This window comes from Fukomys damarensis, unplaced genomic scaffold (assembly GCF_012274545.1).
Source record: "Fukomys damarensis isolate Sample0158 unplaced genomic scaffold, DMR_v1.0_HiC HiC_scaffold_19, whole genome shotgun sequence".
NCBI classification, from domain to species: domain Eukaryota; kingdom Metazoa; phylum Chordata; class Mammalia; order Rodentia; family Bathyergidae; genus Fukomys; species Fukomys damarensis.
In genome coordinates, this window is record NW_022900931.1 from 26,376,298 (window position 1) to 26,397,754 (window position 21,457).

A 21,457-nucleotide genomic window follows, 5' to 3' on the forward strand; every position below is an offset into this window, starting at 1 on the left:
AGCCCTTCTTTTGGATGCCTTTGCTACCACGGTTAACACCCTAACTGCACGCTCAGGGTTTCGTGTCCCCCACGCGAACCAGAGGCACTTGGTGTTTTGCCACGCAGGACACGAGCCTGTCCACTGCCTTCGCTGCTGCCATCAGAATGAACATAAAAGACATTTTTGCTTCTAGACCCAAGTCCTTTCCATGTACTTCCTGCAGCTGGTACTTAAGATAACCTGTCTTTATTGAGAAAGTTGAGTCCCCTAGTTATTCCTTGGGCTACCAGTGACCCATCAGCGGGAGGAACTTCCTTTCATTAATGTCAGGAGTCTTGGGCTCATAAAAACTCGGAGGTGGCTGTGCTTCAGAAGACGCCTGGTTCTACTTCCTCCCACCTCATGAACACTGGCAGCAAACCGTGCCTGACAGACAGGCTGTGCTGTGACCCTGGCTTTGTCTCGTTCTTGAAACACCCCTGGTAGGGTCTTTCCAGGCAGCTTGTGGGGCTCAGCCCTAGGCTTTCTCCTTGTCCCCGATAAGTCCTTTCTTTCATTTGAAGTGATAGCGTCCCTCAGTGTCTGAATACCGAAGAAGCAAGGTTCTCTCCCTCTGGTTGCTCCAGGTCTGAGCCCCTCATCCATCTGAACTCTCACCATTCTCCTAGCATCCCCAGGTTTCCTGTTTTCTTCTGATCTCTGAATCTCTGTTAGGTGAATGCAGTCCTTGTTTTCTTTTACTATTTCTCTCTTTACATTTTTGGCCTCGCTCCCCTTGCCCCTTCCCCTTTCTGTCTGTGTGAGACAGCATGCTGTACACCTGATATTCCTCTTGTTCCAGGAAATCACCTGTCCCATGAGCTAATATTTGTAGCACTGCTGTTGAGTTTGAATAACCATAATGAGTCTCCTCAATAGCACATGACGCTCCTCGAAGAGGCACACAAAACAGCCGTTCTGTTGGGGACAGTGCAGTTCACTCTGCATGTCCTCATTAATGATGTTTGCAGAGGAGGCACCCAGCACTTCCTAGTGTTTGTGTCTGGAGTGGGGCTGGAAGGGGGCTTGCAGGCAGGGAGGAGGCAATTCCAGCAGGGAGACCTGGCTGTCTAGGTCCACCCCAGGCGTCTCTGCCTCTTCCGACCACTTCATTGGGTGCTCTAGTCTGGTAGACTTGTCTCAGCAAGTGGGAAGGACTTTGTTATATTCCTTTGCTTGGAGGAATAGTGGAACTCAGGGAGATAGTTGTGAGGAAAGGGTCTGGCCCAAGGAAGTCAGTAAATCTCAAGCAAAGCCCCCAGGGACCCAGGATCCCTGGGAAGTTGGTTGTCCTGACAGTGCCATGGCCTAGTTTGACAGGCCCAATGGTACTTAGCCTGGCACCAGGGTGTGGGCATGAGCACAGCCCTGTCTTTCTCCTGTTGCATGCTCTCTCAGCTCTCTCTGAGTCACTGGTAGACAGAGAAAGGAGGACTTATTTTATGTGGTTCACTAGGCATGAAATCCAAGGTGCAGGGCCTAGGTTCACTCAGTTCTCCGTGAACTTGTGTAAGACACTTCCAGCTCTGTGTCTCAGCCTTTTGTCCCTGAGCGAGACGGCTCTCCTCAACACCCCAGTGAGTGAGTGCCCCACAGCGAGTTTTCTCCGGAGTGCAGTGTGGCGGAGGGGCAGTGAGCCGAGTGCTTTTGGCAGGACAGTGGTGACCGTCCCCTTGGTGTCTAGCCTTCCAGCTCAGCTTAGTGGCTGTCATGGGGTTTCAGACATTTCCTTTGGATCAGCCAGAACTTGCCTTTTTGGTTACTTATTTGACTTAAGGAAGTTGGTTAAAGTCCAAGTGTTATCAGTGAGCGTGGGTTCTTGCTTTAGTGACAATGGAAATTAAAACCAAAGCAAGAGTTTGCAGGATAAAGCTTTAATCAAAAGAGAAAATGGTGAAGGATGTTAGCTTGAGGATCTGATGAAGATCAGGCTGGTCCTTATCAAAGGGGAGCAAGAACAAAACAGGACAAGAATCCAGCTTGAGCTTCTGGAGGGGCCCCCCTGACGCAGGGGTCAGACTGGTGTCCCTGTGGCTGGCTTTTCATGGTTAGCAAGGTAGGCCAGGGCCTTCTCAGTGTCTCAGCTCTGGTTTTGTGACTCATGTTGAGTCTGTGGGGCTTGAGGGGCAGTTTGGTCCCCAGGGGAGATGACCTCAGTCCTGTGAGGTCTGTTGGCATCCATGGAGCGGACCTCTTACTCTGGTGTCCCCGTCTTGAAGGACAAAGCGGTTGGCTACATAAAGTTTGGGCAGACACATCTTCTTCTGCCGGCTTCTGGACAGACTCTCCCTGAATGACTGACATGCTTACATCCAAAGTTGGGAAGGATTTGACCTGGAGCCTTACAAAGCGAAGGCTGAGTTTTTATTCTATGTTTAGTTACCTACGGGGGCTCTGTAGGCCTGAGTGAAGAGTCACGGCTTTTAGTAAAGTCCCCGACTGGCTCAGAAGAAGACACAAATCATGCTGTAGGTGAGCAAGAGGTTGAGGGCTCAGGAGTTAGTCCTTTGTCCTCATGATGGGCTCTGTGTCCTGACTGTGCCACTGGTATCCAGGCTCTTGGTTCAAATGCCTTCTGAACACAGCGGGAAGTCTGGTTGGCTCTGTGAATGGGCTGCATGTCTGTGAATTCATCCAACTGTGGACAGAAATCACATTTGTGCCAAACAGGCACAAACTGTCACCCCTGAAACAATGACAAGCATTGTGTAGTGTGCACACTGTTTTAGGTGGTATGAATGACCTAGATGTCATTTGAAGTGTATGAGAGGTGTGTGGGTTGGATGCAAGTCCTATTCCATTTGATATGAGACTTGTGTAATCCTGGATTTTAGTGTCTTTGGAGGGGCCTACGACCTGTCCCCCAGGATACTAAGGGATGCCTGTGTGTCATCAGTGGCTTCCTTTCCCTAGTAAGGACCAGAATGGCCAACCAAATGCTGCCCATAAACGCACCCTTAGGAGATGTTTTGTGTGTCTGTGTGATACTAAATGTGCAAAGTAGGTTGAAGAAGGACACACAAGAGAAGTTAATCCACCATCAGTGAGCCAGCAGCCATTGAGTGCTACGTGATGTGGCAGCCTACGGGCTCGGCTGTGTCCTTCCTTGCCAAGAGCAGGACGGGTGGACTGGTTCTGCCTGGGCTGTTTCCTGTCCCCTTTGTGTGTGTAGACCCCAGACTATACACCTGGGAATGGTGCCCGGCCCTTATCCTTCCTCTGCCTGCTGTGATCCAGGGAACCACTTGGAGGGGCCATCTCCTGTGACCTGCCCAGGTGCCCTGCTTCTTGTGGGGGCCACATCCCACTGTCTTCAGAGAAGAAGGACTGACTCCCGAAAAGTATTCACTGGGTGGAAAACCATCTACCAGTTGTGTGGTCAGAATCTTAACCATGAGTCAGGATCTTGGAATGTGGGTGAGACTTTCAGGCGGGCCAGAAGCTATAAATAGAATCAATGCCCGCCCCATCCAGCCCTGCTGTGGACCAACAGCGAGCGACCTTCTGCACAATATGAATTCCTGAACCCACTGCTTTCAACCAGTTTGGGCTCCTGTGGGTGCCTCCACACCTCCTCCAGACCTGGGGGGACCTGGGCCTGCCGAACAGTCTCCCACTTCATATGCCAGACTCTCCTCTCTGTTCACTTGACAGGAATGGCCCGCCCTTCTCCTTGGGCAGCTGTTAGGGAACAGACACAACAGCAGGCGTGGCAGCCTGGCCACTGGGGAGAGGTGCCTTTCCCTCCCACTCCTCTGAACAGACCTCTGGGCTCTGGGGAGGAGACTGGTGTTCTCTGATGAACTAAAGATGTGATTAAGGTGGGCCACAGTTGGGCCTGTACACAGCCCATGCAGGGTGAGGTCATGGATTAAAGGAGCAGGGCTTGGCTCTCTTGCCAGCTTCTGGCCCTACTGGCAGGAGATAAAGGAAGGCAGAAGTAGCTGGTGCTGGCATTGGAGCCAGGGAGATGCTGAAAGTGCCAATTAGCTGACCCTTGTTTTGTGTCCCTGCCAGAATGGTTTAGCAGAGACTGAAGAGAAGCCACTCTTGACAGCAGGAAGATGATAATGATTGGTGTAAGCATGGTTGCTGTCCTGCTACAATCTTGTTTAATTTGATTTTGTAGCAACCATCTAAGATAGGTATTGCTCTCTGTTCTTAGGAGTCGGTTCAGCTTGAGTGGCTGGACACGTACAGGAACAATTGCTTACACAATGCGAACACTTGTTTCTCTCATGTACACAAGCGCAGGGTAGGGTGTGCGGGAGCTCACACTGGTGGGGTCCAGGCTCCTTCCATCGGATTGCTCTGTGGCCCTCACATGGTGCTTCAGTCTTGTAGTCCAAGATCAGGCACCATGGCCACACCCCAGCCTCGGGGAGAGCAGACACAGGGAAGAAGCAGGCCCTGCCCTGGAGCGGTCCTGGGACCTGGGGACCCTTGGGCTCAGCCTGTGAGGCCCATTGTGGCCCCCGGCAACTCCTGGGGGAGAAATGGGATCTTTCTCTGTAGAGTCTGTGTCCAAGTGAAAGTTGGAAACTGAAGGTCCTGTAACTAAGGAAGGAGGGATGAACAGGCCCTGGAGACTTTCCTCTCTTCCACACCATACACCTCTTTTCCAGGCCAGGAGGGAAAGAGGGTTTGTGTAGTCTCACACTGTGGGGGTGACGGGGGTGGGACGCAGCCTGTCCATGCGTCTAGAAGCTGAGCTTTCTGATTCTACTGTTAGGAAATGGGGTGTGAGTGGTGGATACCCGGGTACAGCTGTCTGCCAGTGACGGGGGCGGGGCTTGGCTTCAGGGGCCCTGCTGATACCCGAGTCTGTGCATCCAGTCACCTGCATAATGGCAGACAGCACATAACCGTCACCAATTCTCCTGTGTACTTTATGTCCTCCCTGGGTTAGAGCAGGTAAGGCACTGTGGCTGCTCTGTAGGTGGTCATTACGCTGCCCTCTCTGGGAAGAGTGATGAGGACAGAAAGCCTGTGTGCATTTGCTACAGAGGTCGCTTCCCCCAATACTTTCGGTGCTCAGTTGGTCGCAGCCTGGGAGATGGAGGCCTGGCTCTGCTTGGTGGTTCAGTAACAGCTCCATCCTGGGGTGAGATCAGGCTGCAGTCTGGCCGCTCAGCTGTGTCAGTTGTGTAGTCTTAGGATCCTTTTCTACTCTTAAAAATTATTGCGTCCCAAGAGATTTTGTTTATTTGGATTACATCTCTTGGTACTTGCCATATTAGATAATTATAAATTTATTAAAAAATAAACCCATTACATTTAACTCTCTCTCTTTCTCTCTCCTTCTCTTTCTTTTTTGAGACAGGGTCTTGCTATATAGTTTGGGCTGGTCACAAACTCACTATGTAGCCTAGGCTGGCCTTGAACTCAGGACCATCCTCCTGTCTCAGCCTCCCGGGTGGTGGGATTACAGGCGTGCGCCACCACGTCCAGCTCACAGATACATATCTTAGTAAAATAAATTCCAGAAGAATTTGAGGGAGAAGAATGAGACTTTTAGCTTGGCCTGTCACTTTGGGCCTGTGACAGAGAGGGCCTGTTTGCCTCAAGGTGACCAGAAACAAGGACAGGGAAAGGCTGGAGTCCTCCTGTCCCTTTCCAGCCTTTCAGGACACTTGTCCTGCTACTGAGCTGTGGAGAGAGTTAAGTGACCACCAAGCTCTCAAGAGGAGGAAGTGACTTGAGCTGGGTTAGTTTGGAATGTGGTGGGGACCATGATGCCTTGCTTCTCTGCCGCTGAGCGGAGTCAGTGCTTTACCTGGTGTCTCCTCCCTCCTGCCGCGCACCAAAGTCCTCGACCCCATCCAGGCCTCCTTCCAGGGAGCCCTCCTGGCAACTCAGGGGCAGGCTTCTCCCAGCTGCGGGGCTACACCCCTGGGAAGGAAGATATTTCTTAACTGGAATCACGTCTTCAGGCTGTGTGTAAACAGTGCGGTGGAAATGCCTGTTTCAGGGAGCCAAGACCCCTTCCAGGCAGGAGAATACACTGATGGTTGTGTCCTTTACTTTGAGGTCCTAACCAACACTTCCTTACTGCCTGCTATGTGTGTCCTGGGGAGGCAGCGCCTGTCTTTGAAAAGCTTTCTGGGTAACAGCTGCAGAAATGGGTGGTTTCCGTACAAGAAGGTGGGAACAGGGAAGCCCTGGAGTGGAGCGGCAGAGGTGGCAAGCAGCTGCAGGTGAGGGCGCCCGTGAGAGCCACTGCGCCCGGCTCTCAGACTGTGATCACTCTGTGGACCGAGTGCAGGCCAAGGCTGACCACAGGAAGTCCAGAGGACAGGTGAGGGCAGACTTTGTCTTGCTTCTGTGAGAGAGAAACCCTAGCTGACTTCAGGTATGCAGGGCAGAGGTGAAGGGATTGTTCTGAGAAGGGAGGTGGCTGGTTCTGCAGAAATCTCTTCCGTCTCGCTAAGGCTCTCTATAAACCATGTGACACCTCAGAGGAGCTTCTGGGAAATTGTTGAGTGCTGTGCCTGCTTTCCCTGTGAGCTGGGAGGAGACGGACCTGGGCTGGCTGCAGGAAGGCTGAGCTCCCAGGCCCGGCCTTGGCTCTGGGCAGGGAGGGAGCCTGGATCTCGGGGCTGCCTGGAAGGAGGGTCTGGCTGACACCGTCCCCGCTGGGGAAAACCTCCAGCCTCTGGTCCCTGTGCCTGCAGGAGCTGGGCCTATGCTGCGGGGACTGCCATGGAGATGGTTACAGTTCCCAGAAAGCCCCATGGGGTCTCCTTTTTTTTTGTTTTTCTATGGTCGTAACTCACAGGTGGGGAAAGAGGTAGGCAGGGGACTGAGTAGCTGGACCCTGTGGGACACCCTCAGCTGCTCTCTGGGACTGTGGTGATCACTTTTCCTGAGTGGCATCGGGATATTCCTGGCGATATGGAGGCTGGAAGGAAGCAGACCCTGGTCTCAGCCTCCTCCACTGAACCTCAATTTGCCAGAGAGGGTGGAGCTTCTCGCCCGTCCCTATTTCAGAGAAGAGAGCTTCTGAACCTCCCTGCCACTTTGGCTTAGAGGGGCTTGAATATCTCAAATAAATTATGAGCTAAAGCAGCCCTGATACTGATCACGGAGCATCCAAGGTACCAGGACAGTGCCGATGTCACCATGGCAACCATTCATCCCTCTGCTGCCCAGGGAGATGGAGACGGAAAGAGGCTGAGGGGTCCTCAAGTCCTGTGGGTCCTGCTCGCCATTTCAGTGCTGGGGTAACCGACAGGAAGACTTGTTCACCGATGGCTCCCTCAGCAGCAGACACCAGCCTGGGAGGTGTGCACGTGTGGCTGTCCTCCCTCTTTGCTTGAAGACACCCCCTTGGGAGTTGAACTGAGTAGCCCAAGTCCCCACCTCCAATAAGAGCAGAGCTGGGCTCTGGGCTTCTGCGTTCTGACAGCCGTGTGGGGTGACCACAGAAGGAGCTGGAGAGGTGGGAGGGGGAGCCTGGCTGCCTGTCACTCTCCTGGCCCCTGCATCCTGCAGCTTCTCCCTGGATGGCCCAGGGTCTGTTGTGGTCAGGATGTTCTCCTCTGCTTGCCTGCCCTACCCAGACTCTGCAGGCCAGGCGAGAGGCAGGACCCTGCGCAGGGCTGCTGTGGGCAGGACTCGGAGTTTGCTAGGACCCCAGAATGGCCCTGGTGCAGCCAGCTGGATCGAGGAGCACGGGAGGCCCGGTCACGGTCCCATTCCTCCTGACTCCTCCTGTCCTATGGGAGACCATGGTCCTGGCTCCTGGCTCTTGGTGTACAGCTTGCTCTGGTGCTTCCTGGTGTGGTTTGAACAGATTGATTTCCCTTTCCTCAAAACTGGTACTATTTTTGGTTTTGGGACTGGGGAAGGGATCTAATCCCTTAAACTGTCCAGGTAGGTGCTCTACAGTTAAGCTGTACCCTCAGTCCCCATGCTGCACTCCTTCCCCCTTTTCTTACCTGTTTTGCTAACACTGATTGGCTGTGGTTTAACCTTCTGGACTCAGCCCTTCCATCTAGACACTTGTACTTTACTTTTCAGCTGGAGGCCCTAAGTTCTTTCACTAACTGCTGGCTTCCAGTAGCAGCATGCATTTGCATGAGAGAAATGACACTGGTACTTGAAGTTACGGATCATTTATGTGGATAATATTATAATGTGTAAAGTCTAAGACATCATTGATTCTGAATCACACGGCTATTCTGTGTATCGCTAAGAAAGAGACAAAGAAAGAAAGCTGTCTGTCCAGTGAGGTGTGCTCTCTGTGGGGGAGGCACCTCGACCTCAGGGACGTCGAATGGGAAGAAGGAGAGGGTATCTGGAAGCGTTAAAAACACAGGCTGTAGAGATGTTTGTAAGAAAACACGTAGGAGAGTTTCTAGAAATGAATCAGCAGAAGAAGCAGGTGCTGATCCCAAAGCTGCCTTGTGTTTTAGTTGAAGCTATCAGCAGGGGAAGAGTCCAGAGAAGCCCTGCTCGGCCTGGTGCGTGGGGATGTTTGACAGGGCCAGCGCCTTGCTGCGGATGGGGACTGGCCTGGTCTGGGCCTGGCCACCGCCCCGGAGTGTTGGAGGAAACCGTTCCCGAACCTTCCCTAAGTCATGACTGAGGATCTCAGGGTGAGATCTAAACCCCATGTGTCACCCTTAATTTCCAGGGAAGGTCAGCTCAGGGCCGAGGCCGGAGTTACTGCTTTCTTCCTCTCTCTCCCTCACCCTCTCTGTCTCCGGTACTCAGTTCAGGAGGGGGTCACGGGTGTTGCCACAGGCCCAGTCTACCTCATAGCACCCGTCTCTGCCTCTCCTGCCCCACGGGCTGACTGACTGGACATGTTGGTGAACACCGGCCAGGTGCTGGGCACTGTCCCAGCAAGGCTGCCTCCTGGATGCCTCCCTCAGGAGGCAGCGCCAGTGCCCTCTCTGCGCCCACTGAGGTGAGCTCTCCCCACAGGTCCAGTGGGCACAGTGCCAGCTGCTGAAGAGTGCCTCGGTGTTTGCCCGCTGCCACCCGCTGGTGGACCCCGAGCCCTTTGTGGCCCTGTGTGAGAGGAGCCTGTGCCCCTGCCCTCAGGGGCTGGCGTGTGCCTGCCCTGCCCTGCTGGAGTACGCCCGGACCTGTGCTCAGGAGGGGCTGGTGCTCTATGGCTGGACCGACCACAGTGCCTGCCGTGAGTGCTGCCCTTTCTCTCTGCGCCAGCCCAGGCCATGCCTGTCCTTCAGTGGGGCACTTGGGGCCCTGCCGTGACACGTGTGTCCCCACGAGCCAGGCGCCCCGGGCCTGTCCCGGAGTGGCTGCTCCCTTGCCTCACGAGTGCTGGCCCTCAGAGGAGACTTGCCGGCTGTGTGGGGCCGGATAGGACTTCTCCAGTTGTCCTGCTGTCCCAGCCTCCTTTCCACTCCATACCCCTGTGTCCCACGACTCCCTCAGGAAGCCTCCTGCTGTCTGGCTGTGGATGGAGCCCCAGTAGTTGTCAGCTCAGCACGGTCTGCCCGAGTGGAGGGGAGCAGGGAGCCGGCCGTGTGGCCTTCAGAGACAGGAAGGCGACCATTACATCTTCCCATCAGGGACACAGCCTGCCACCTGACAACTGCTTGCTATCTTTTAATCTCATCTCACAGTCTGTCATCATCACACGGAGTCATGATTAAGCAGGGCTTCCCTGGGCACCTGACAGGAGACCTCCTCCTTCCCTGGTCTGTTCAGAAGCCATGCAGGCGGACAGCTGCCCTGCAGGAATTATGCAGACACCAAGGGCTGATGGGGCAGAGGAACCCCACATGCATAGGCTTCAGGGTGCGGCCAGCACCTTTGAAGTTAGAGCTTGTCACCAGGGCTGTGGGGTGTGCGAGGTACAGGTTGGCAGCTGGCTTCTCTGGACCGGAGGAGCTGGTGCTAGAAGACAGGGTGGAGGAGACCCCCATGGACCTTGGAGAAGCGCCTGGGAGAGGCGCCATGGGGCGCTGGTCCAGTGGGGAGAAAAGAGGTGCTTAGCCCATGGTTCCCAGGGCAGCCCTGCAGCAGAGAGGGGTGGGTACAGAGCAAGTGTCACCTGCAGGCAGAGTGGATATGAACAACATACTCTGTGCTCGGGAGGGCACGTTTGACTGGACCAGCTGCTCAGGAAGCAGATGTTCATGGAGCAGGAAGTAATGGGGAACCCACCAGCTCCTTGCTGGGCCCCAGAGGCCCCTGCTTTTTGCACCAGAGGAGTGGGTGCAGCCCCAGAAGGTTTTGGGTGAAGGGGATGGAGTGCAGAGGGGCAAATAATGCCAGGTGTCTGTGGGAATGGATGACCAGGGGAAGGGCTGGGTCCTGGCGACCCTCAGGGTTTGAGCCAGGGTCAGGAGGTGGGGGACCCTGCTCAGGGGAGAGGGGGCAGCGGGGCAGAGACGGTGAAGACAGGAGGCTGTGAGAACCGTGTGGCCGGGTGCTGTGCTGGTGGTGTCTGCGCTGGGGAGACACTTTGCTTCTCTTTCAGGCCCAGCCTGCCCTGCTGGCATGGAGTATAAGGAGTGTGTGTCTCCGTGCGCCAGGACCTGCCAGAGTCTGCCCGTCAACGAAGTGTGTCAGGAGCAGTGTGTGGACGGGTGCAGCTGCCCTGGTAACAAACTTCCCACTTTGTGTACAAACCCAGACCTCGCCAGTCCCCCTGGTCCTGGGAAGGGAGATGAAGGCCACTTGTTTTGGTCCTCCTTGCTGGAATCAGAGGCCTTTTATTTGGTGTTTTAAAGTCTTTGTATAGCGTGATCAGGACCGAGCTGGTCTTTATTTCTAATTTATGTTTTCTTCATGCTGTGTCCGTGAAGGCACTTGTGTCTCAGGAGCCGGGGCGGCCTTGGTGGGTGTGTGACCCCAAAGAGCCTGTCTGTTTCCTCAGTTAGGGGTCAGGGAGTCTGGCTGGGGCAGAAGTCTTAGAAAGCATTTCCTGGGCTCATGGGTGGGCTCAACTGAGAAGCCTTTGCACTGGAGGTCTCTCTCAGGAGACTGTTGGAGCTGGCATGGGTCACGGGCCCGCTTGACTACAGAGAGGAGCCCGTGTGTCTCCACTCCAGACTTCTGTCCTGAGTGGCTCTGAGCATGGCTCTGGATGGAGAATCCTCCCCTTTCCCACACTGTACCACACGGCAAGGTGTTTGCGGGTCTGGGAGGTAGTCCAGAGCCTTTCCAGAGACTTCTGACCTCTCTGTTGGAGCCCTAAGTCCCCTCCCTGAGCTGCCCTGGGGGGAAGGACATGCACTGCGGAGCAGCTCTCCAAACTTCCGGAGCTGTGAGGTGAGTAGGGTGGTGACAGCATAAGAGCTTTGCCTTGGTGCCTTTGCCCCCAGAGGGACGGCTTCTGGATGAAGGCCGCTGCGTGGAGAGCGCCGCGTGCCCCTGTGTGCATGCGGGGAATCGGTACCCACCAGGGGCCTCCCTCTCGCAAGACTGCAACACCTGGTAAGTGGGTGGTGTGGTCTGGGGGAGCTGCTTGGGCTTTGGGAGGGGAGGCCGGGTGGACGGGTCCCCTCTGGCCTGGGCTGAGCCAGGGCTGGGTGGGGTGGGGGACAGATGTGCAGGGCAGTGGGCCGGCCCAGGGAAGTGCTTTCCACACAAGTAACATCACTAGCTGTCTCTCCCAAATGCATTAATGGACTGTCCTCCCCACCAAAGAGAGCTGTGTACCCACTCCAAACAGCACACAGCTCCTCTCCACTGGAAATCTTTCCTGTCCCTGGAGGTGGGTGGCAGCAGTGCCCAGGGACACTCGCGAGTCTGCCCTCCTCGGCTCCTGCAGTGCCAGGCCCGGCCCGGCCTTGCCCCAGTCCCTGCCGATCCCCACAGCTCCCCTGGACGTTGCTGGCTCCTGTACCGCTACTGACATCTGAGAGATTCCTGTCACATGGGCTCCCTCTTCCGTCCCCCTCAGGGCAGTGACGTCTGGGTGGTAACGCACTCATGTGGCCTCGTCTTCTCAGAGCTGCCAATGACCTGTGCTTCCTCCCACAGCATTTGCCGGAGCAGCCTGTGGATCTGCAGCAACGAAGGATGCCCAGGTGGGCGGTGCCTTGCTCCCCCTCCCCCGGGGAGAGGCCTTGGTCTTCAGGGCAGAGGGAGGTGCTGCTCACCCTTGGGCTTGAAGTGAGAGTTTCGGTGGAATTTTCTGGAACACCAGATGCAGACTGTAGCGTGATTCAAGACCAGGCCACCAAGCAATTCCCCCACCCCCCCTCCTCTGGAAAATCTGTGTAGGAAAAGTGGCTTTGTGATCTCTGCCCTTCGTTCTTCCTCGCTTGGCCTCCTCTGTTCTGTTTGCTGCCAACTCGTCCATTCCAAGCTCTCCGCCCATCCCCATGGCCCGTGTGCGCCCGCGTGATGTTTGTGAAGTGCTGGGCACGGCGAGAAGCTTTGGCACTTGTCACCTCATTGTTACAGCCTGAGGTCCGTACAGTTCGTCCTCACCTTGAAGAGGAAACACATGCAGGGAAGGGCTCAGCAACTTGCCCAGTGTCACACAGCGGCCGAGGGGCAGAGGCTGGACTCAAACTCACAGATCCGGGGCCAGGAGTGGACTGAGTTTGGATGCTTGGGGCCGTGTGTGAAGTCTGTGGGTTTCAGGGTTTAGGGTCACATGGAGACGGGCGTACAGCAGGTGTGGAGCGTGGGGTCACCTCTGAGGGTGCCCAGCACTGTGCTGACTGTGGGTGTTAGGAGGGAGGGAGGGCCGGGCTGGCTGTGCTGGGGCGTGGTGGGGCTTCCCTCTGCTCGGGGGCTGGAGTTCAGGGCGGCAGTGACGTTCCCAGCACTGGCTATTGGGAAGTGAAGAGAAGCCTACTCTTGATTCTTTCGGTTTGTGACGCTGGAGGTGCAAGTCCCAGCTGAGTGGCCCCTTTGTTTGGGCCCCTGTGGCATGGGGTGGCTGGAATGTGGAGGCAGAGCCAGAGATGGGAGATGGGCCTGGTGCCCCTCAGAGCACAGCCCTGGGACAGATGACCCCAGCTTCCTCCGCTTCCCAGGAGCCCCCTGGGGGACCAGTTCTTCACCCTTGGGGACCTACTAGACCCCCGCCGGGGCTTGGGGCTCCCTCAGTACCCTGAAGGCACTTGCCTTCCCTTCCCCCATGGGTCCCCAGGGAGGCCCCACCACTCAGCTCCCACCCAGCTAGGAAAGTGTGGTTAGGGGCAGGCTGGGCTTGGCATACCCCTGACGGAAGAAAGCCCCACCTCAGAATCCATGGCCCCAGGGGCTGCAGGCATAGCTCAGCAGCACGTGCCAAGTTTGTACAAGGCTTTGGTTCCATCCCAGAATCAAAAAGCCAGCAGCCATGAAGCCGAGATAAGTGTATAAAATACAGAATACAAGTCCCCAGTGGTAGTGTGTGGCAGGCACTTTGCAGAGCAAGGGATGCATAAGCAGAGGACTTTTCATTTGCATCTGAAATCTCATCCAGGATGGGGGACTGAGGCTGGCAGATTCAGGCTGGAATTCAGTTCCGCCGCTGGCTGGCTGCTGAATGAGCCACAGCCTCAGTTTCTCAATCTGGGAAATGGTGTTGACAGCAGCTTCAGTCGTTGGTGGGGCGAGGGTGCTTCTGCTCAATGCCTGCTGTCAGGTGAGCCCTTACCATCTTCCATAGCACAGGAGGGAGGTGGCCCCTGTGCTCTGGCTTGATGAGGCTGAGGTCTGGGTGGCTCTAAGGTGCTTGCTGAAGGCCTGTGTGCTGATGTTTCTGCAGGGAAGGCTGAACGGCAGCCCCTGGGCTCACACCGATGGGAGGGACACGCTTAGTCCCCTCGGGAGTGGGTCTGCTATAGCTTCTGGCACTGTTCTTTGTGTGTGGCTGGAAGAATCACCTGCTTTCCTTATTGCCAAACTTGGGGTGCCCAGCTTTGTGTCTGGTGCTGTCCAGCTGTCTGTCAGGGTTGCCTTTTGCTGCTGCCCATCCTGAAGAGGGTGAGCCCAGCCACAAGGCTGCAGTTGGATGCACGTCCCTGTCCTGAACCCCTCTGTTTTCCCAGGTTTCCTGTGTTTGCTCCATCTCAGTTGTACCCAGGAGATCAGCTGAAAATAATATTTAGACTTCTGATTCCTGTGAAATAAATCTGAGGTTTTGAGCAGGAACTCAGATCAGAGGATTAGAGTCTAGCCCTGAGCATTTTGCTTTTGAACATTCGCACATTTTTCTTGTTAACCCCGCTTCCCGGGCATTGTCCAGGGTGACTGAAGTCCAGCTTCTTACTCAGATAAGAGTATGCTTGAGAAAATGGGGAGGCTGGGGGGTTTCCACCCATTTTACTGCAGAGAGGCCAAGACCTTTGACATCAGCGAGCAGACTGCTGTGTTTGTCCCTTGATGGTGACTTCTGAGAAACGGCCTCCAGCCTCTGAGAGGCCTCCTGGTGGCCCTGCTGGGCCTGGCGTTCTGGGACGCACAATGAGCTGGGTGACCTTGGCCTCTGATTTCCACGAGCAGTCACCCTGCCGCCTGCCCCTCTGTGGGCTGTGGAGTGGCCAGGGCTGAGCAGAGCCATCCGGAGCCTCCCTACTGCCCGAGTTCTTCTAGGCTGCTGTCCAGCATCAGCTCTGCGGCCCCTCCTGGCTGGGCGGAGAAGAGCCCGCCTCTTCCTTCTGGAGGCGGGTGGTAGGGAGGGAGGAGGCCGAGGTGTAGGGTGGGTACAGAACAGACACAGGATGTGAGCTGCTGGAGGAAGTGTGCAGAGCGGAGTTGGCCAGGGATCCCGATGCCTGTTTCAGCCTCAGTGTTCACTGTGGGCCCTGAGACTGGAATTGGCCCAAGGTGGTGTGGAGAGCCTGGCGAGTCCTCTCCTATGTGACAGCTGGCTGGGCACCAGGGAGGTGGAGTGGCACTGGTGAGGGGATGGAGGCTCCAGGTTACCGGAGGAGGAGGAGGAGGGGTCCCAGGCCCTCTGAGATGTGTCAGCCAGGGCTGGGGCGCTGGCCCTCCACGGTTGGCATTGCCTGGGCAGGTGGCTGCCCAGTCCCCATGGGGTCCACTGGGGTCACAGCACTGGCTATGAGGCAGAGCCTGTCCCACACTGGCTGCTGCTGAGCTCTGTCCCTGCCCCTGGCTGCCCCTCTGGGCTTCTTGGTTTCTTCTAGGTATGGCTGGGCCTTTGAGCCCCTCCACGTGCCACCTTGAGGGTGGGCACTGCTCAGGGTCCAAGATGCCACCATGGCTGTCATGGCATGGACCAGGTGGCTCAGGATCTGTGGCAGCAGGCTGCAGAGGGAATGAGGGTCAGGAGCTGTGGGCTCTGGCTGGGGGCTCTGCCTTGGCCTGGGCGTGGCTTCGTCCCCTCTCTTGGTTGCCCCATGAGTAAAACAAGGCCCTGACCTAGGCTGGGCTCAGAGTCCTTGCCCAGAATCTGGTTTGGACTAGTGTGGGGAGAGGACACTGTGGCTTTTGGGGACAGGCTCCCTGCTTGTGTACCCATGCCACCTGTCACAGCAGCCTCCCCTTCCCCTGCTCCCACCCGTGTTCCTCCAGGGGAGTGTCTCGTCACCGGCCAGTCCCACTTCAAGAGCTTTGATGGCAGGCACTTCACCTTCAGTGGGATCTGCCAGTACCTGCTGGCCCAGGACTGCCAGGATCATTCCTTCTCCATTGTCATAGAGACAGTGCAGGTGAGCTTGGCCTCCTGCAGTCCAGGTGGGGAGAGGGCAGTGCTGGGGGGCCCCTCCTCCGGGCTGCAGGGACCTCCTTCGTGGAAACTGGCCTGCCCCTCTTTCCCTCACCACGGGAGGAGGTCCTGCCCTACCCAACCTTCCCAGGACCTGCCCAAGAGAGACACCCCACTTCAGGGGTTGAATGGGGACCACGGTGGGCAGGGAGGACCCTTCTCCATCCCTGAGCCCCAGGTGTCCCGTGCACCCTTGTCTGGGAACCAAAGCCAGGGTAAGGGCAAGCAGAGCCCGGGCCTCCTGGGATCCAAGCACCCCTTGTCCTGGGGTCAGTAGGGCCGAGAGGATGAGGCACAGGCCTGGGGTTCTGTGTGCAGGGCCAGGCCCAGCGGAGGGGAGAGGGTGAGAGTGGGCGCACGACTTCCTGGCCAGCTCTGGCCCATGGCCTGTGTTCTGAGTGGGAGAACCGGGCCCCCCTAGCCCATGGGGCCTGGGCTGGTGCCAGCTGGAAGGGCCGAGGCGAGGCCACCCTGCATCCCTTGGCAGTGTGCTGACGACCCCGATGCCATCTGCACCCGCTCTGCCACGGTGCGGCTGGCCGGCCTGCAGGGCAGCCTGGTGAAGCTGAAGCATGGGGGCGGAGTCGCCGTGGACGGCCAGGACATCCAGCTGCCGCTTCTGCAAGGTGGGCCAGTGAGCCGGTGCCCCTTCTCCCGGGTCCCTGCCCCTTCCTTCCCCGCATGGCCTGGGGTGTGGGTCTCCCCGTGGAAAGGAGGCTTTCTGGAGGAGGAGTGTCGGGGAGGAGGCTGGCCATGCCCCTGCAGGGGCTCCAGGCCTGCGAGAGGGAGCGGGAACCACAGGGTTTGCTTTGACTTGAGCCCGAGGAGGACCGTCTGAGGCTGAGGCAGGGTGGTTCTGTGATGCTCTGGGTGCAGTGGCCGGCAGGGTGGCTGCTACCAAAGGAGGCCCTTGCAGTAGGGCCAGCCGCCGCCCCTCTGCCAGCTGGGAAAACCCACCCCTCTCCACCCCGTGCGCTCACCCAGCTTGCACAGAGCCGGCCGAGGGAGAGCTTTGCCTCCCTGGCGTCCTGCTCCACGCCTGTGACCCTAGCTTTGCACCCACGGGTGACGTTGCACAGTGAGCACACCGCGCGTCCGTGTGTGTGCGGTGCTGTGAGTCTCCACACTAGTGTGTTCTTCCAGGGCCGGGCACACTGTGCTACTTGTTCTCCTCCCCACAGCAGCTTTGCACCCAGCATCGCTGGGGCTGGGGCTCGGGGCGCCTGGTAGTGAGGGCTGCTGGGGCCTCTGCTGCCATCTCGTGGCAGTAAAGGGAACGACAGTTTCCGCAAGCCCCTTCTTGGGGGAACCCTTTGCTCCAGTCTCCCATCACCCTTTCTCCTGTGGCGCCCTAAGTTTCACGGACCCCATCTGCCCCTGACTCGGTGTTGGCCATTTCCGTGGTCCTCTTGAGGCATCCTCTCACGTCTCCCCTTGACCCTCTGCCTGCCACCTGGCCCCACCCCAGCTGAGTCTGGTCCTGCTATGGGCTCCAGGTGACCTCCGAATCCAGCACTTGGTGACGGCCTCCGTGCGCCTGAGCTACGGCGAGGACCTGCAGGTGGATTGGGACGGCCGCGGGAGGCTGTTGCTGAAGGTGGGTCCACCCCGGCCTGCCCCGCCCCTGGGGCCCGGCCCTCACAAAGCGCCCTTCTGCTGGGCAGAAAGGCTGTGTGTGGCCAGAGAATTCCTCTCTCCTCGGGCGGGCGGAAGCGTCACTCCAGAGGCAGAAACAGGCCCCTCTTGTTCGCTAGGAGCTGGCACTCAGTTCTGGACGCCCCCGTTGGCCCCGGGAATCCTCCCTTCTGGGCTCTGGGAACCCGAGCTGGCCTTCTGGGTCCTGGTAGGGTTCGAGCAATCTCAGACTGCAGCCGGGCCGGCACCACCTTGGGCAGCAGGGAAGGGCCGGAGACCAGGTGTCCTACTTCCCAGAAGCAAAGCGGCCCGCCGCATCCGCCACTGCTCCCCCACCCCCAGCCACTGGGCCTGTCTATCAGCCACCCTCCTGCTCTTAGAGGTCTTCGAGTTCCATTAGCGAGCCACCATACATTTCACCCGGTTTACATGAAGGCTGTTTCTCCCTCACGATGTCCCTGGCAGGTGACTGCGCAGGTGTTACTCTGCTGTCCATCTTATTCTCTCTCTCTTTTTTGAGGCAGGGTCTTGCTATGCAGTCCAGGCTGGCCTTGAGCTCATGGCGATCCTCCTGCCTTAGCCTCCCCAGTGCTGGGATTATAGGCTTGTTATCCATCTTATAAGGGAGGCAACTAAAGCACGGGCAAGTTGAGTCTTCAACAGTCCATCCATAGTCACAGCTGAGGGAAGTAGCTCTGATCAGTGCTTCTGTGAGATCTCCTGCTTCTGTTCTCAGGATTTTGTGGCCTTTCTTATGTTGCCGAAGTCTTGGGTTCTGTAGTGTGGTTGTAGCCGCTGAGAGTCTGCAGATTAGAAATGGCATCAGAGACTTGAACACGTGTTTATTAAGTCATTTAAAAGTGCAATATTAAGCCTCATATGCAGCAATATAAACCAATGTTTTTTTTGGGGGGCGGAAATAAGTTTTCCAAAACAGCTTAATTTCTAGCAGAATACCAGTGCACCCTTTTCTGCAAAGCTTTGAAACACGGGCTCAGCAGGAGGCAGCTGGATCCTCTGTCACCTGCAGTGCTGCCTGGCACAGAGCCTCTGGAAAATTCCATGTGTCCTTGTAAGGGATGACCAGGCAAAAAGCAAGAAGGACTTCATATTTGCAGGAAAGTGATTTCCTCCTGAGGCGTCCCCTCCGGGCAGCACTGCCCGGTCTTCCCAAGGCCCCTGCTCCCGGATTCCTGGCTGAGGTGCTGTGCTGTGTCCCGGAGGTCCCTGGGGAGAGCCCACTTCCACCACTCTTGGGGTCTGTTCCTTCTCTCTTCCTCAGAGTGCCCAAAGAAACCAAATGCATCCTCTTGCCTTTTTCTTTCATGAAAAGTAAACTTGCAGCCACAGCACAGAGTGGGGACTGGAAGGCCCGCTAAGCATAGGTCCGTCGTTTCCCGGGGCAGAGCGCCTTGCCAGTGTCTCGGGGTCTTGGGTTACCGAGCTCTGGGACCCTGGTCCTGTCCCATCTTGTGCCTTTTGCCCTGTGCCAGCCCCACACTCCCCACCACCTCTCTGCCAATGGGTTTCCTGGCTCGTGCTTGTTCTCATTCAGTTGCCTGCCTCTGTTCTCGGCCTTAGTTTCTCCTCCTGGGAGGAAGAGCTGACGGCTTCCTGGGGGGATGGATGCGGGGCTGTGGGCCGTGGAGCTGCCCTGTGGTTCGGGTGAGGAGTGGGGAATGTGGGCTGCAGGGGCGTCTGGTCTCCTCAGTGCCCGAGTGCAGGCTGCGTGCTGGGTCCTGGGGCAGCAGTCTGGGCAGCTGGGCTCGGTCCCGCCTGGGGAGATGTGCTTTCTATGTCCTGCTTCCACGCTCAGCTGCTGTCTCTGCTTGGTCAGAACTGTCACCAAGCAAGGCTGATTCAGGTAGCAAGTGTCTGCTGAAATGTCCAGAGCCCTGATGTGGCCTGCTGTCCTGATACATCACAGCTTCTAACCCACTGTCTGTACTGAGACCAGACAAGCGGTGCAGAGAGAAATGCTTTTGTTTTTGTTTTGGTACTGGGGTTTGAATCCAAGGCCCTCACTCTGAGCATTCCCAGCCTTTCTGACTTATTACTTTTTTTTTTTTTGGTACCGGGGATCGAACTTGGATCTTTGTGCTTGCAAGGCAGGCGGCAGAACCACTGAGCTAAATCCCTGGCCCAACTTATTACTTTTTGAGACCAAGTCTCTCCAAGTCAGCACATTGCCCAGGCTGAGTTCTAACTTGTCATCCTGCTTCAGCCTCCCAGAGTGCAGGGATTATGGGTGTGATTATGGTGTGAGAGTGGGGTAGTGAGCAAGGGGGACTTTGGGGAGCCTGAGGGCACCCAGTGTATCTGAGAAGGAAGAGAGAAGAGAGATGGGGTGAAGCGTGGGAGGGGAAGACAGGCTCATTACTGTTCTGCTCTTGGTCCAGGCCTCACCTGCTGGCCTTGCACTGAAGCCTGTGTCCGGAGGAAACCTGTGTGTGCACTAAGGGGTTTATTCATTTGTTCCACAACTCATTCGCTCAGCATTTATTGAGTACTACTATGCACCCCACATTCCTAGGCTGGAACCCCAACCTCCCAAGGCAATGCATTAGGAGGCTTTGGGAAGGGGTTGGGCTCTGTCCTTGTGGATTGGGATCAGGATCTTGTACAAGGGACCCAGCCAGCCCTGCCCTGTCAGATGAAGCCTGGAGGTGCCATCTTGGAACCAGGAAGTGGGGCCCTCACCAGAGTCTGCTCAGGCCTGGATCTTGGGCTTCCCAGCCCCGAGAACTGTGAGAAAAGGGTTCCGTGATTTGTAAGCCGCCCACCCAGGGCTGGTTTGTCATAGCAGCCTGAGCAGATGTAGTCAGGATACTAGTTGCTGAGGGCTGGAGGCGAGACAGAACAGGCCCACATCTCTGTCTCATTTAGACAGAAACACAGTGAGCAAGTAGAGTACATCCTATATTAGAGTAGATCCTAGGAGAGAAATAAGCAGAAAAGAGCCAGGGAGTGCCCAGATTGGGGGTTTAAATTCTGAGTAGGGAGGTCAGGAAAGGCCTGCGTGCTTGACGTGTCAGCGCCTGACATTGGTAAAGCAAACACAGAAGCCTCTCCGGGTCCTGTCTTGTCAGGATGTTTACTGGGGTACATTCTATCTGGGGCTGGAAACTCCCACTGCGCAGTGCCTCATGTACCTTGTGAGTTGAAGCTGGAAGCTGGCAGCTGGCTGGGATCCTGACGATTCAGGGTCCCAGGCCTCGCCCTCGAGGCTCGGCACACAGCAGGCGTCACCGCGTTGATTCTGCTCAGGCCAGGACTCGGGTCCAGCCCCGGCCCACTGCATGTCAGGAGCCTGTACACAGAGGCAGCAGTTTCGAGGGCAGGCTGCACTCACTGCTGCTGCACTTGGGGCTGGAGCCTGAGGAGGCGCAGCAGTGCGGGTGGAGCAAGTCCAGCGGAGAGACGCCCGGGCTCCCCATCCGGGAATTTCTTTCATGAAACCAATGCGGCTGCCCTCTCTCCGCAGCTGTCCCCTGCCTACATCGGGAGGACCTGTGGCTTGTGTGGGAATTACAATGGCAACAAGGGCGACGACTTCCTCACCCCCGCGGGGCTGGCGGAGCCGCTGGTGTCCGACTTCGGAAACGCCTGGAAGCTGCGTGAGGACTGCGGGGACCTGCAGGCCCAGCCCCGCGACCCCTGCTCTCTCAACCCGCGCCTGGGTGCGTGCGCTGCCGCCGGTCCCTGCACCTCAGAGGGTTCCGGTGTGGCTCGGGGTTCAGGGCAAGAAAGTGGAGGACAAATGCTCCGAGTCCGCAGCGGTGCGGGCGGGAACTCAGAGGGCGGCCACGGCAGATTTGCCTTCTCTCTGCGCGTTTCAATCCTGTCAGCGCCCCGGCCTGCCCAGGCTGTCACTGGCCACTTTGCACCTTCTGTCCCTGTTTAACGTGCACCTGAGCCTCACGTGTTTAGGGAAAGAAATCATCCAAGAGCTGAACACGGGACGGATGCAGCAGGAGCCGTTGCTCCCCCTGGACCTGGGTGTCGCGCCCCGGCGTCCAGCCCGGTCTCACTCCCCTCTCCCCCACAGCCAGGTTTGCAGAGGAGGCCTGCGTGCTGCTGAAGTCTTCCAAGTTTGAGGCCTGCCACCAAGCCGTGAGCCCGCTGCCCTACCTGCGGAACTGC

At 57.0% G+C, this 21,457-nt stretch overlaps 1 protein-coding gene across 1 annotated transcript in view; it reads left to right on the plus strand.

Moving 5' to 3' along the window:
• Positions 1–21,457, plus strand: part of Vwf (von Willebrand factor) — a 110,161-nt gene that overhangs the window by 15,125 nt on the left and 73,579 nt on the right. Inside the window, exons 7-15 of the mRNA XM_033765953.1 lie at positions 8,953–9,169; positions 10,481–10,603; positions 11,328–11,439; positions 11,989–12,035; positions 15,487–15,623; positions 16,167–16,305; positions 17,176–17,276; positions 20,799–20,994; positions 21,363–21,455. Of these exons, the coding sequence (XP_033621844.1) occupies positions 8,953–9,169; positions 10,481–10,603; positions 11,328–11,439; positions 11,989–12,035; positions 15,487–15,623; positions 16,167–16,305; positions 17,176–17,276; positions 20,799–20,994; positions 21,363–21,455 (1,165 nt within the window). The remainder of the gene's footprint in view (positions 1–8,952; positions 9,170–10,480; positions 10,604–11,327; positions 11,440–11,988; positions 12,036–15,486; positions 15,624–16,166; positions 16,306–17,175; positions 17,277–20,798; positions 20,995–21,362; positions 21,456–21,457) is intronic.